The sequence below is a fragment of the Pipistrellus hanaki genome, assembly GCF_964339955.1.
Source record: "Pipistrellus hanaki genome assembly, chromosome: 3".
In the NCBI taxonomy this organism is placed as follows: domain Eukaryota; kingdom Metazoa; phylum Chordata; class Mammalia; order Chiroptera; family Vespertilionidae; genus Pipistrellus; species Pipistrellus hanaki.
This window is the reverse complement of record NC_140505.1, coordinates 273,275-287,795: the sequence shown is the minus strand read 5'-3', so window position 1 is coordinate 287,795 and position 14,521 is coordinate 273,275. Positions and strand designations below refer to the sequence as shown.

The window sequence follows — 14,521 nt, the reverse complement described above, 5'->3', positions numbered from 1 at the left end:
GAACCCAGAGGTCACGGATTCCCAGCCAGAGCACATGCTGGGGTTGTAGGCTCGATCCCCAGTGTGAGGCGTGCAGGAGGCAGCCGATCCATGATTCTCTCTCATCACTGATGTTTCTATCTCTCTCCTCTCCCTTCCTCTCTGAGATCAATAAAATGTATTTTTAAAAAAGACTCAGGTCAAACATCCTTGTTCTCGTCACGGTACGGGGTAGTCGATGCCCAGCGGTTTGTTGGGCAGCAGAGTGGGGAGAGCCATGGAAAGGGGCATCCGTGTGCAGCACGGGTGGTGTGGGGAAGGGGGTTGTGAGGAATGAGAGCAAGTGGCAGGAAGTGGCAGGAAGGCCAGTGTGTCCTTGTGGGATGGGGTTGGCCTGCTGGCCTAGTCCCCGCCCCCATTTGTCTCACGCTCCACCACGTGGCTGGGAAGTTGCAAAGCAGAGAGCTCCCTGCAGAGCTGGACTTGGAGGGCCCGAAGCTGTGGGGTCAGAGGCTGTAGGACAGAAGCTTCTAGAGCCTTCAGGTGCAAAACCTGCAGAAAAGCCAGTCTAGCTTTTCTGAGTTGAAAGCTGCGCTTCTGTGCAATTGGGGGGCCCTGACTGGGGGTGAGCTGGGTCCCCAGCGGGTGGTGCTGAGGGGGTTTTACCTCCAGGAAGCGATGTATAAACACAAGCCCAAGTGTGCAGCTGCTTAATCACCACTCACTTATTTATTTAAATATATTTTTATTGATTTCAGAGAGGAAAGGAGAGGGAGATAGAGAGAAACATCAATGATGAGAGAAGCCCCATTGGGGATGGAGCCTGCAACCTGGGCATGTGTTCTCACTGGGAATTGAACCGTAACCTCCTGGCTACTGAAGTTGCGATAGAGAAACAATGCTTTCTTTCTTAAAAACTACGTGAGCTCATGGACCTAAAGCCAGGACAGAGCTGGGGATGATACACAGCACCCGTGAGCAGACTTCTCTGTGGGGCGGCCGGGTGGGTGCAGGTGGTGAGGGTGGCCGGGCTGGATGGGTCCCTGGGTCTGTGCTACGCCCTGCTCTATGATGGGCAGCTTCAGTCAAGTTAGTTCCTTGCTGGTCTGGGGAGGGCAGATGGGTGCCCCTCAGCCGGCTTGGGGAGGCGCACCTGCTATGTCTCAGGAGGCAGAAAGCCACACTCCAGGCTCCCGGCGGGCGGGTGGGGCTGTGGGGACTCTCCCTCCTCATCCTGCGCTGTACTGGCTGAGCCCCCAAGACCCCCACGCAAGTCCAGGTTTGGGGGTCACCCTCCACTCCTGCCTGGGCCTCTGGGCTCACAGGTGATCTCCACGCTGCACGCCGGCCTGGCCTGGACACCCTCAGCTCCTTCCCTCTCCTCCTGTGATTTCGGACTCGGGCTCCTGGCTGCTGGGCCACTTTGGGGTGGAGGGGGAGCACGGGGGGGAGTGAGCCATGGGGGAGGTGGAAGGGAGCGAGCCCTGCGTGTCCCAGGGCCCGGCGGCAGGAAGCTTGCTCGAGAGGCAGCCCACGCTTCCTCTTCCTTAATGACCGCCTGTCGCTCCCACTCGGTGTCCGCCTGCCAGGCCGCAGCCCCCTTTCCTGCTGTTTACCCTCAGGCGCTCGGGAGCTGGTCCCCACTCAATGACATTGGCAGACTCAGCCCCAGCCTTTCCCAGGAAGATGGCGGGACACATACATCTGTCTCCCATCAGCTGGACAGGAACCTGTACTCACCCAATGTAGATGCAGTCCCCAATAATTAGTCTCTACCTGTCCCCGTAACCATCATATCTGACACAAAAGAGGAGTCCAGATCATCCCTCTCCTCCTAACCGTCATCGTCACAGCACGGTTTGGAACTGCCATAGGGAGCTTAACCACTGCTCCAACCTCACCCCCAGGGTAACCTATTCTCCCCTTTCATATCACTGGTGAGGCCACTGAGACCCCCTATTCTGTTCCCCCTAAAATTAACATTTAGGTCTCAGTAGTATTTCAGCTCCAGACCCAGAAAAACAGCAAAACCAGACAAGTGACGCTGTGGCAGCCTCAGGGCCAGCTTTTACCTCCCGAGTGACTCATCAGGATCGCTCTCGAGACTTCATCAACCATTATCTTGGAGAAATCATGCTGCTGCACCCCTCATCCAGCACGGAAAACACTACCTGTTTTTTGCTCACGTTCTCCGTGGCTCCTCCTACTATTAGGCCCACTGGTATTTATACTCTTTAATTTTGCTCTTTGGCCCTGTCTCATGCATTGTATCACTAGTTTCTTACAGAACAGAATGCAGGTGTTTGCCAACCAGAAGGTGGGAGAGATCTATCTGGCCTTGAATTCAGAACCGAACACCAGAATCCTTGAGACCCGGGTAGATGCCCCTAATGACCCCCCCCCCCCCCCCTCAGCTGGAAGCAGTTATAGAAGGTGGACCTTCACCCCCTGCCCTTGCCCAGACTCTCAAAAATTTTTTTTAATATTACCAAAGGCCTGGAATGATAGGCCCTCCCTTCCCCCAATTAATGGACGAAGAATGACATAAACTGCAGCACGGACATTTCTGAGCACCTAACCAGGCACCTTACATGGACTGTACATTGAACCACCAATCAGCACCTGCCAAATACCCTAAGCCCCCGATTCCTGAGTCCCTAGGTCCCTAATCATGTGCCTTATATGAAACCACCTATCAGCCTGTGCCAAGTGCCCTAAGCCCCGTCCCTTCTCTTTCCTCCCCTCAAAAGGCGCCTTCACCCCTGCAGGTGGGCCACTCCCCCTTGTGGGGCAGCCTCGCAGGGTCCTTCTCCTCCAATAAAGCCTGTGTCCTGGTCTCCGGCCTCTGTCTCATCTTTCATACCCGCAGGCATCTGTGAGCTGGTCCTGCTCGATGATATTGGCAGACTCAGCCACCCAGCCTTTCCCAGGAAGATGGCGGGACATCTGGGGGACAGCCCCTTGGCCCGGAGCCAGAGGTCAGAGGTGAATGCAGAGGGAGGAGGTGTCCTGCCGGCCTGGGCACTTGGCTGTCTGCAACCCGCCTCTCAGGCGTCCTCTCCTGGTGAGCAGGGCTCACGCACCAGCAGCTGAGACACCTGGTTCAGCACAGACTTTGAGGTGTTTTTAAAATGTATCTTCATTGATTTCAGAGCGGCAGGGAGAGAGAGAGAAATATTAATCAGAGAAAACCATGCATCGGTTGCTTCCTGCCTGGCCCCCACGGGGGATCGAGCCCACAACCGGGGCCTGTGCCCTGACGGGAACCAAACCGTGACTCCCATTCACAGGTTGATGCTCAGCCCCTGAGCCACCCGCCAGGCCGGCCTGGGTGTTTTAGAGGGAGTTCTGTTGCAGGTGTTGCCCCTATCCACCTCGGTCCTCTGGCCGGACCCCCCTGGTTACCCTCCCTGCCCTGTCCTCGCCCAAGGCCTGTGATGGGGTGACTATCAGAGGGGTCTGGGGCTGTGTCCCCCGTGCCTGCGCCTCCAGGCTGGGACTGCGGGACCTGGCAGAGGGTGACCCGAAGGCAGGCACGTGGTCTCAGCGTCCCCACCCTCCCCCCCACAATCTCCCCTGGGCATGTGGGGGTCCCAGGCTGCCGTCTGCCCCAGGCCTTGTAGAGTCCCCAATGCCAGGCTCAGTCCTGGTGGGTCACGCCCCTCCGCTCGCCCGGTGACACTGGTTCCGAGAGCTTCTGGGCCTGGACCCTTCCGTCCGGTTCCCTCCGAGACGTGTGAGGACCAGCCGCTGGGACCTTCTCGCTTCCTGAGCCGTCATGGCACATTGTGTGCGTCAGGCCCGGCCGGCGTGGCTCAGGGACTGAGCGTCGACCTAGGAATCAGAAGGTTGGGGCTTGACTTGATTCCCTGTCAGGGCACAGGTTCAGGTTATGGGCTCCATCCCCAGGGTGGGCGTGCAGGAAGCAGCTGATCCATGATTCTCTCTCATCACTGATGTTTCTCTCTCCCTCTCCCTGCCTCTGAAATCCATACGAATCTGTTGTAAAAGGTAAGTATGTGACAGTGACAACACAGAGCAGACTGCCTGGCGACGGGCACCCTTTTCTCTCTGAAAGAACAGGAGTCAGAAGAGCATCACGGCCTCTCTGTGGCATAGATTTCTCCAAAAGGTCTGAGCGATGAAACACGACGCGCACCCACCCCAGCCAGTGTGGCGGGCAGTGCCGGTGTGTGGCCAGCGCGTGGCTCCGCCTCCGTGGCCGGGTCCTGCAGAACCCCGCCACACCCCTGGAGGGGTGCTGGTCAACCCTCTGCTCTTCTCTGGAGTTCAGCTCAGGACCCCCTCCCTGCCCCCGCCCGTGCCTGTACCTGTGCCCGTGCCCAGCGTGCCCACGCGATGGGCTCCCACTCCTGTCCGTCTTCCAGGGCACGAGGACCTGACTGAGCTCCAAGCACTCTGTGAAGCGAGCGGCCACCACGCTGCCCGCGGCTTTGCTGGGGACACGGGTGGGCACGGGGCGGGCACAGGGAGGGCCGAGAGGGGCCAGGAGGTCTGGGCCTCGCCTCCCGGCGCTGTGCCTGCTGCTCCTCCCATGCCCCCATCGCTGTTCAGTATGGGCACTGGCAGCTCCATTCCCCGTTCCCCAGGTGCCCAGCTTCCTCACTGCCAGCCCGGCCAGGTGCTCCTGCAGGGCCAGCTCGGGGCCGGGCTCTGTGAGTGGAACTTGGGGACACGCGAGGCAGTGGGCCCTGAGAGCTCCCTGCAGGATGAGACCAGTGGGTTAGAGTCCGGCCCACAGGTCGTGGGGGATGTCCTGGGGCAAAGCGGGCAGCCGGCGACGGGGCGGGGTGGGGCGGGGGAGCTGAAACCCACCCAGACGGCCTTTCCTGACCCGGGGAGGGGAGGCCTCGGCCGGCGTGGAGCAGGTGCCAGTGGGTGTAGGGATGTGGAGGAGGTGAAGTGAGGGCGCTGGGGGTGGGCGAAGCTCAGGTCCGTCTGCCTGGCAGGGTCCCTGAGGTCCGAGGCCCGGCTGGAGCTGGGTGTGGAGGCCGCTGGAGCCGGTCAGAGACCCACCCGGGGCAGCCAGGTTCCCTCTGACCCCCGCGTCTCCGCTCCGGTGCCCCTCTGGGGAGCGGGCGGGCTGCAGGGCGCCCCTCTCTCCCAGGCCTGGAGGCTCTGCTCCGCGTGTGGCACTGGCACCGCCCGCGAGGGCAGAAGGAGGCCATCTGTCCTTCCCTCCTGTGGCCGCAGCGATGGACAGTGTGGTCCTGCAGGGGCCTCCGTCCTCGGGCCTCTGCCCCGGGTTCTCGCTGAAGACAGCACGTTTCCCCGCACTCTCCCGGCACGACTTTGGGTATGTTCCTTGGCCTGGCACAGCACCAGCTGAGCTCACCTGGAGGTTAGCAATTCTCAGAGAAAGGGGGGGGGGGGTGGGGGGGAGGAGCTCAAGCAAAACCCCAGGCCTCTGAGGGGGAGGCCTGCTCCAGGCCCTGCCGTGCCTCCTGGTCCCAATGCTTGTGCTCCTGCCCCTGAGCCTCCCCCAGCCCCCCTGCCCCCGGGCCTCCTCCAGGCCCCCTGCCCCCGGCCTCCTCCCCAGCCCCCCTGCCCCCGAGCCTCTCCCCAGCCCCCCTGCCCCCTAGGCCTCGGCCCCCCTGCCCCCGGGCCTTTTCCCTGTGGATTGGCTGGGACCTGCACTGTCCCTGTGGGCTGCAGGCACCAGCTGATTGGTCAATCCGGTTTGCAGGCTTGTTTCAAAGTGCCCGGTCCTGAGCCGCTGGGGTGAGTGTCCTGAGCGCAGGCCTCTCTGTGTTGCTTCTCGAGTCGACTTTGTTTTCTTGGAGCAGTTTTAGGGTCACAGCAACGTGCAGGGGATGAGCAGAGGTCCCCCAGGTCCTGGGCCACTGCCATCACAGGGCCACATGTTGCAGTGTCCCTCCCCCCCCCCCCACCCCATGGCAGCCCCTGACTCTGCCCCTGTCCCCGTGGCCTGTCTCTCCCGGACGTCACATGGGGGTGGCCTTTCAGACCAGCCTCTGTCCCTCAGTCACTGCACGCAGGTTTCTCTGTGTTTCTCCGAGAACTAGCTTCCGGAGCTGAGCAGCGTCCGGGCCGGACGTGCGGCAGGGCTCCCTGTGAAGGGGCCGGTTGCTTCCACGTCTGGGCATCATGGGAAGCTGCCGTGAGTGTCCAGGTGCCGGGCTTTGTTTTTAAAACGTTTCTGTATTGACGTCAGAGAGGAAGGCAGAGGGAGAGAGAGACATCCATGACGGGAGAGAACCACTCGTCAGCTGCCTCCTGCACACCCCCTACTGGGGATCGAGCCCACAACCCGGGCATGTGCCCTGACGGGAAACCGAACCATGACCTCCTGGGTCATAGGTCAACATCCGACCACAGGGCCACGCCGGCCGCCATGTGCAGGTTTTTCTGTGGACATGGCTTTTCAGCCTGTGAGTAAATACTAAGTGCAGGATGGCGGGCTTGAAGGGGAGGGTGGGTTTGACTTGTCTGAGGCGGCCCAGCTTCTCTCGAGGGGGCTGCACCCCCCAGCGCCCCCCCTAGTGAGGGGCTCCCGCTACCCCCTCCACCCCCACCCCGCCCTCCCAGGCTGGGTGCTGCCACGCTCCAGGTTCTGTGGTCCTGACGGGTGTGACGTGGCCACGTGGCTGTGGGTTTGTTTCCCCGCAGACACACGATGGGGAGTGTCTGCTCACGCTGCTGTGCCACGAGGCCTCTCCTCCCCCTGCACCCCGAGCCCTGGGATGTTGGAGGCCGTTCCCGAGGGCAGAGCCCGGGCTCCCCAAGCGGTCTGAGCCTGGGCCCCGGGAGCCTGGCACAGCAGGGGGGGGGGGGGCGCGGGCGCTGTGTCTGCAGTGAGGTCACATCCTCCCCAAGGAGAGGCTTTCCACGTGGCAGACGGGCCAGCACACGGTCCTCATCCAGGTACAGGCAGCACAGGCTGGGCACGTGGAAACAGGCACCTGAGATCAGCCGGCATGAGGGTCGGTTACTCCGTTCGCCTCGTGGGAAGGCCTGATCCCGCACCTAGGGGAGCGCTGAGCCAGGACAGGGCCCCTGAGAGGGGATGCCCCCCACCCCAACCACCGGGTGCCTCTGGCTGGGCGTTAGGAGGAATGTTTTTCTCTGAAACGGTGCCTGAGGGTTTGGGAGCGAAACGTAGCAAAGGAAAATGCGAAGAACCGGATCCCACCACGGTGGCCGCCGACTCCCTCTGACTCCCACCAACTCCCACCGCACGTTTGGCTGGACAAGCCTGGTCGCTGGGCAGGCGGTAAATTTAGACGCAGAGGCATTCCGCCCGCTGGGCCTGCGCCCAGAGCCACGCCGGCCCGCGGCACAGGGGTCAGCGTGGAGGCCGAGGTCCCGGGCCCGGCCCGGCCTCCTTCCTCACCGGCGCACGCAGACAATGACCGGCCTGGACCGGGCCCAGCGGGCCCTTGTTCGCCGCTTCCTGCCCCCTCCGCGGCACAAACAGCTATTCTGGGCTTGGGCTGCTCTCCAAGCTGGCTCCATGGCAGTAAACAAGTTTTTCTGGGGGAGTGAAACGTGAACCGGGCCCCTGGCAAAGCGCGTTAGAAAGATTATGTGCAGCCGAAACCGGTTTGGCTCAGTGGATAGACCGTCGGCCTGAGGACTGAAGGGTCCCAGGTTCGATTCCGGTCAAGGGCATGTATCTTGGTTGTGGGCACATCCCTAGTAGGGGGTGTGCAGGAGGCAGCTGATCTGTGATTCTCTCTCATTGATGTTTCTAACTCTCCATCCCTTTCTCTTCCTCTCTGTAAAAAATCAATAAAATATTAGAAAAAAAAGAAAGATTATGTGCAGAAGCTATTGGGTGGTGCGGGAGAGGCGTGCGGTCATGGAAACGCTCTCTGCCACCGTGTACGCTTGGCACAGAGAGCCCGGGTCCTGCCACTCCTGAGCGGTTCCCAGAGTCCGGGGCTTCCTTCTGGGGCCTGGCGGCAACGGCCCATCTTTCTCTGAGGATAAAAACGGAAAGTGGAAAGTTCAGGGAATTAATTAGCCGCTCGGCTTTCTTTGCTGAGAACTTCAGCAGAACGAGCAGAGGGAAGCCACAGACCGGAGAGCCAGGGACGGGGCACGGCTCCCCTGTCCCCCGTAAATCTGCCCGGTGCGGCCGGATCTGGGCTGGGACACGATTCCCACGAGAACGCGGAGTTCTCACAAGCCCGCTCCCCGTGGGAACGGCGGCCGCAGGGCCCGGGTCACGCTGCGGTTTATTTATTGGAATTCTCTCAGTCGATGGATCACGGCCGCTGACGGTGGCAGCTGCCCCCAGGACAAAGGAAAACACGGAGAGGCAGGCCTGGGCCACGCAGGGGGTGCATGTGGACGGCCCAGAGCGGCCACCTGAGCACCCCCCACCCCCAGGCTGAGGCTGAAAAGGGTGAGGATGGAGCCTCCAATGGGAGACCGGGCGCCTGGCTGATGAGGGACTAGAGCGCCACCTGCTGACGCCCAGGCAGGAAGCCAGGAGCACGCTGGCCTTGGCAGCTTTGAAGCAGCATCCAAAGGGATTAGGGAGACCACATTAGCCTAAGCTCTGAAGACTAGAAGCCCCCCGCCGAGGTCCCCCCAGACTTCCTCCCCCCCAGGACCTCCGCGAGGCAGAGCCCTCGAGTGCTTTCACGAGAGGCAGGCAGCAAGGCCTTGCCCCTGAGCACTGGCTGGGTCGCTCCCCAGGACCCGCTGTTTGCAGCAGGGATCACGGATTAAGTGGGAGAGGAAGGGAACAGGCCGTGCATTTTGAACCTGAGTCAGGGTGGAGCCAGCCTAGCTCTGGGCGGGGGCTGTCAGACACCAAGGGCAGAATCCAGAGGCTGCTGCAACCTCCCCACCTCCTGGCTGCTGGGAAAGTATTGACCCCTACATTCCTTTTATTCTGAATATGTTTTTATTGATTTTTAGAGAGAGAGGAAGAGGGAGGGAGGGAGAGAGAGACAGAAACAGTGATGGGAAAGAATCATTGCTCGGCCTTCTGCACCCTGCCCCCCGCCCCCCTGGAAGTCAAGGCCACATCCCTGAGCCCCACCAGCCGGCTGAAACGCTCCATCGTTTAACGTGAGTTCAAGACAGATTGTCCCGTCTGTGCGGTCGCCACAACACCCTCGGGCATCCTGGCGGCGGTGCTGGCGGGTTGGTGTTCTCCTGATTGCAAAGAATGAAAATGGACACCCAGAGAGCAAACACCCATGGTGCTCCTTCTGCTCTCGCCCCCCCCCTCCCCCCTCCCCCCACCCCGTGCCGATGGGTAAACACCGCAGAGCTTCCACCCCCCCCCCCCCCCCCCCGCCGTGGGCTGGAAGCCTGCCCACCGCGGGCTCCAGCTGGGAGGCTCAGTCCCATTTATAATGGAAACACTGGCGGCCAGTGGGAACCATGGCCCCGCCACATGCATGTTCCTGTGTGGTTGGTCATGGGTTTTTCCATCGTAGTTTTCCACGGAGAGTCCTCTGGGGAGTTCACTGAGCCGGCATTGCGGTGTGCCTGCCCGGGGCTTCGGGCTGAGGGGGCTGTGGCTCTGAGGGCCAGACGGACTGACAGACGGGCGGGTGGGGAAGGGGGCGCGCTCAGGAGCACCTCGTCTCCCAGGTTTGTAACCTTGGGACGTGCCCTGCCCGCTGTCTCGGCGGCTGCGTGCAGGGGAGACGTGCGTGCCGAGCACAGGTCTTGGGGCGACAGCCACCCCTGGGGCCTGGGACCCTGGTTTGGGCCCGAACCCCTCCCCATCCTCCCTCCGCTGGTCGGCCACTGGGAATGCTGTGGGGAGTGGAATCCAATCGATGTTGTTATTTTTATGGAGACTGTTCCAGATGTCCCCATTCCCTCCTGCTCCCCCCCCCCCCCCCCCAAATCTGGGTCTGTGCCTCTGCACACGTGCGTAAACGCTCTTGGTAATCTCCATCCCCCCACCCCCACCCCCGGCCTGTCCTTCCTGCATTCATCCTCTGCTCCCCTTTGTCGGTCAGTTTATTTGGTTCACTAGCTTTTGCACCTGAGTGAGGTCGTGTCTGTCTGTCTGTCTGTCTGTCTGTCTATTTAAAGACACAACCAGACCTGAAAGGAAATCCTGGTTCGGTGCGGAAAGACGGCATCAGCGTTCCGTGGAGAAGGGACCCTTGGACTCGGGAAAAGGTACCCTCCTCCCTGCCTGGCCTGGCTCAGCAGCGGCCCCCGAGAAGCCAAGCCGGCCGGCCCGATGGGGCAGGCTCGGGGCAGTGTGAGCGATGGGGCAGGTGTGGCCTAGTGCCTCCAGAGGCAGTCCAGGCCCCTCCAAGCCTGTTCCCCAGCACCCCCTCTCTGTCAGCGCCCCCTCTCTGCTTTGCTGGCAGCGGAGAGGGTGTATCTCCAAGGGACTGGGAGGCTGACCTGGGGAGTTGGTCCCCTCTGGTCCCCACGTGGCCTCCTGCTGAAGGCACTCCCTCTCTGGACCTCCCCTTGGGCTGGTGCTGCTGGGCAGTGCCCACGGGCCACCCTGCAGGCCAGGCCTTGCAGGGAGGTGCCCTGGCTGAGGGGACAAGGGTGGGAACTGCAGACCCCGCAGGGGGAAGGGCCCTGGGTGGTCGGGGCCCTCAGAGCTCCTTCCCTGCGTCCTGTGTAGGGGAGGGAGGAGCAGGGGGAGAGACCCCAATGAAACCCAGAAACGCAGCCAGGCGGGCGGGGAGACGCAGACCCAGGGAAGTGCCTGGGGACAGCTGCCTGGAGCGACCCACAGGAGGCCAGGAGAGCCGCACACACTGTGCTGATTGTGGAGATGGCAGGGCAGGGAGGAGCACAGACCTGCTGCTCTGCCATCTGATGGTCTGGGGCTGACTCTGCTGTGCCCGGAGCAGGGAGGGACCTTCAGGGGGTGCTGAGGGCCGACGCTCTGACCCCTGACCCGCCTGGCCGGCCTGAGGAGCCTGTAGAAGCCCAGGCTGGTCTGCGGCCCTGAACAGCAAGACCCTGCTGCTCGGACTCTCGTCGGTGGCGCTGAGTGCTCTGCACCTGCTTCTGAACGAGGGGTGACGGCTGGCCTGTTGGAGGGCGGGCAGGCCTGTGTGACAGAGCCAGCAGCCCCCATGCCCCCCCCATCGGGACACGCAGGCCTTGTATCGGGGCGGCCCTGCCGGGACTGGATTGTGCCCGGAGCTCCACGGCACAGCCCTCACCCTGGCATGATGGTGTTTGGAGGGCAGCTCCGGGAAGTGGTTCCATCTGGCGGAGTCACGCGTGTGGGTCACAGGATGGGATTAGCACCCGTTAAACTGAGACTCCAGGCCTGGTCGGTGTGGCTCAGCTGACAGGAGCTTCATCCCACACAGCAAAGGGTCATGGGTTTGATCCCCCGTCAGGGCACAGTCAGGATTGCAGGTTCGGTCCCTGGTTGGGTCACGTGCAGAAGGCAGCCGATCGATATTTCTCTCACACATATCCATGTTTCTCTCTCCCCGTCCTCTCTCTCTCAAATCAGTAAGCGTGTCCTTGGGTGAGAATCGAGGAAAACAAGAGAGACACGGAGTGCTCCGTTCCTGTCTCCATCCAGGGAGGACATGGAGAAGGAGCCTCCCTGGAGCCAAACCGCTGGCCCACGGTCCTGGCTCGCCTCCAGCGCTGGGAGAAACCAATGCCACTGTCTCGCCCGTCTTTGGTATTCTGTGATGGCGCCCGACATCGTGAGGAAAGTTCTGTGCAGGCATGGTGCCGGGCTCAGCTCAACTTTCAGACCTTGGTGTCCATGTCCCACAGCTTTTCACCCACGGACCCCAGGCCGCAGTACAATAGGGTCTCTGCCCTTCGGGCACACGGAGGGCCGAGAGCATCGTGCCCATGAGATGAGCCGTCAGAAGAGACAGCAGCACAGGATCTCACTCACGTGGACTCGAATGCACAACACAAACTGAAGAACAAATAGATCCAGAGACAGGGGCACTGGGAACAGAGTGCGAATCGCAGAGGGAAGGCGGGGAGGGTGCCAGGCTGTGGTCGCCGACAGCAGGTGGGGAGGCCTGGGGGGCGAGGGAAAGGGCAGCTAGAAGGGGCGCATGGGGGCGGGACCTCTGTAACACTTCCCACAATAAAGATCAGGGAGATTGGCAGCCCTTCCAGCCTCGGAGGCTCGTTCATGTTGAGGAAGAGGGCACCAAGGGGCAGAGAGCTTGGGGTACATGCTGGGCGGGGCACGGGGAGTGAGGAAGGCCCCGGGAGGCGGTGGTGAGTGGAGCCGGAGGACAAGATGGGGTGCAGGTCTGTAGGCATCAGGGAGAGAGCGGGTTCCTGCTGGGAAGGGGGAGGGCAGGAGCCGTGTCCCATGTGGCTCACGAGAGGCGCCAGGAGGGTGGTTCTGCCGCAAACTCTCCTCCTGTCCCCCAGCCCTCGCAGCAGAGGCTCTCAGCCCTGCTGCCGCTGCCGTTGTGGCAATACCACGCAACATGCAACACAACACAGCACCACACCACGTAACACCACGCCACACCACACAACGCAGCACAAAACATCACACCACACCACACACAACCCAATTAGCTGGCGTTAGCATTTGCACCTGCTCATAGCCTGTGAGCTGGCATGCTACTCCATACGACCAGGCAGGGGGAGGGGGAGGGGGGGCTGGGTATCATCCCTGAACACAGAGGGGTTTGGAAAAGGTCACAAGGGTCCCCAGCCCCTCCCGTGAGTGTGTTCGCGTGTGCGTGTGCGTGCGGTGTGTTCGCGTGTGCATGTGTGTGTGGTATGTGTGCATGCGTGGGTGCGTGTGGTGTATGTGTGTGTTGTGTGTGTGCATGTGTGCGTGTGTGCATGTGTGTGTGTTGTGTGGTGTGTGTGTGTGTGTGTGTGTGTGTGGTGTGTGTGTGTGCACGTGTGTGTGGACTGTCTCCCACTCGGCAGGACAGGATGGGGGTCCTCAGGGAGGGACTTGCAGAAATGAAGGGAGCACTGACCGGCTCTCCAGGGAGGAGCTGGGAAGGGGGCTCATGAGGGAGAGGGGCCTTCATTCCTTCTCGTGACAAGCGTCCTCACAGGATCATCCCCGGAGGCCAGCCTCGTGGAAGATGAGGGGATGGCACAGAGGCCCAGGAGCTGGAGTGTCCTCTGCTCTGACACGGGAGGGGGGTGTCTCAGAGTGACAGCTGCCTCCTTGGGGAGTCTGTGACCAGCGTTCATTTCTCATCCTCCTCCCGGAAGGGCCAGGATCCTACCTCCATCCCGTAAAGGAATGCGGTTAGGACATTTCCTTAGTCCGGCCAGCCGGCGTGGCTCAGGGCTGAGCATTGACCTATGAACCAGGAGGTCACGGGTTGATTCCTGGTCAGGACTCCATGCCCAGTAGGGGGCCTGCAGGAGGCAGCCAGCTGATGTTTCTCTCTCCTCGATGCGTCTATCTCTCTCCCTTCCTCTCTCTCTAAAAACCAACAAAGACATATTTAAAATGAAAGAATGCTTCCTGAGAAGGAGCAATGCCAGTCGCTCTCCAGGAGATGCCAGCTGTCACAAGACGCAGGAGAAACCAGGACTGAGTGTCCCCTGGGCTCCCCAGAAGCCCCCCCAAAACACACACACTCGGGGACCTGCGGTTCACAGCAGGAGCAGGCCACCTGAGGGAGCCTCGTCCACCTCCTGCTGCACTGGTGTCTCCTGCACCGAGTGCCCAGAGGACCCCAGACCACTCTGCCTGCTCCTCGTCTTCCCGCTCCCAGGAGGCAGGTGTCAGAAGTGGGATCTCTTCTTTCCTGGCACCCAGGCACCAGCTTGACTTCCTGCCTGCGGCTCCTCCCACCGTGATGGGATCGCAGGTCGGTCTGAGCCTCCCCACCCAGCTGCGCCCTGTGCCTGGGATCTGGGCCTCCCCACCCCGCTGTGCCCTGGGCCTGGATCTGGGCCTCCCCACCCCGCTGAGCCCTGGGCCTGGATCTGGGCCTCCCCACCCCACTGAGCCTCTGGGCCTGGATCTGGGCCTCCCCACCCCACTGAGCCTCTGGGCCTGGATCTGGGCCTCCCCACCCCACTGAGCCTCTGGGCTTGGGGTCTGGGCCTCCCCACCCCGCTGACCCTCTGGGCTTGGGGTCTGGGCCTCCCCATCCCGCTGTGCCCTGGGCCTGGGGTCTGGGCCTCCCCACCCCCCTGAGCCTCTGGGCCTGGGGTCTGGGCCTCCCCACCCCGCTGTGCCCTGGGCCTGGATGTGGGCCTCCCCAACCCCCTGAGCCTCTGGGCCCGGGGTCTGGGCCTCCCCACCCCGCTGACCCTCTGGGCCTGGGGTCTGGGCCTCCCCACCCCGCTATGCCCTGGGCCTGGGGTCTGGGCCTCCCCAACCCGCTGCGCCCTGGGCCTGGGGTTGAGGGACAGGGCTCCGTGGCCGGCTGAGAGGAGACAGGCACCGGCTGCCTTTCTCAGGGTCTGCGGAGCTGCCCTGCCTTCTGGGTCCGAGGAGGGCCCCTTCCACCGAGGCACTGAAGCCCCCGGGCTCCCCTCGCTGCTCACTTGCCCCTCTTCCTCGCACCCCGGACACGGCCCCCACCCCTCCATGGTGGATGGCTTCTGGGCTTTGCCATCGTTGTCA

General features: G+C 62.1%; 1 protein-coding gene across 1 annotated transcript in view; it reads left to right on the top strand.

The window, feature by feature from the left end:
* AGPAT5 (1-acylglycerol-3-phosphate O-acyltransferase 5) overlaps positions 1–12,067 on the top strand; it is a 57,661-nt gene extending 45,594 nt beyond the window's left edge. Inside the window, exon 9 of the mRNA XM_084878360.1 lies at positions 11,438–12,067. Within this exon, the coding sequence (XP_084734486.1) occupies positions 11,438–11,440 (3 nt within the window). The 3' untranslated portion in view covers positions 11,441–12,067. The remainder of the gene's footprint in view (positions 1–11,437) is intronic.
* Positions 12,068–14,521: the final 2,454 nt, after the last annotated feature.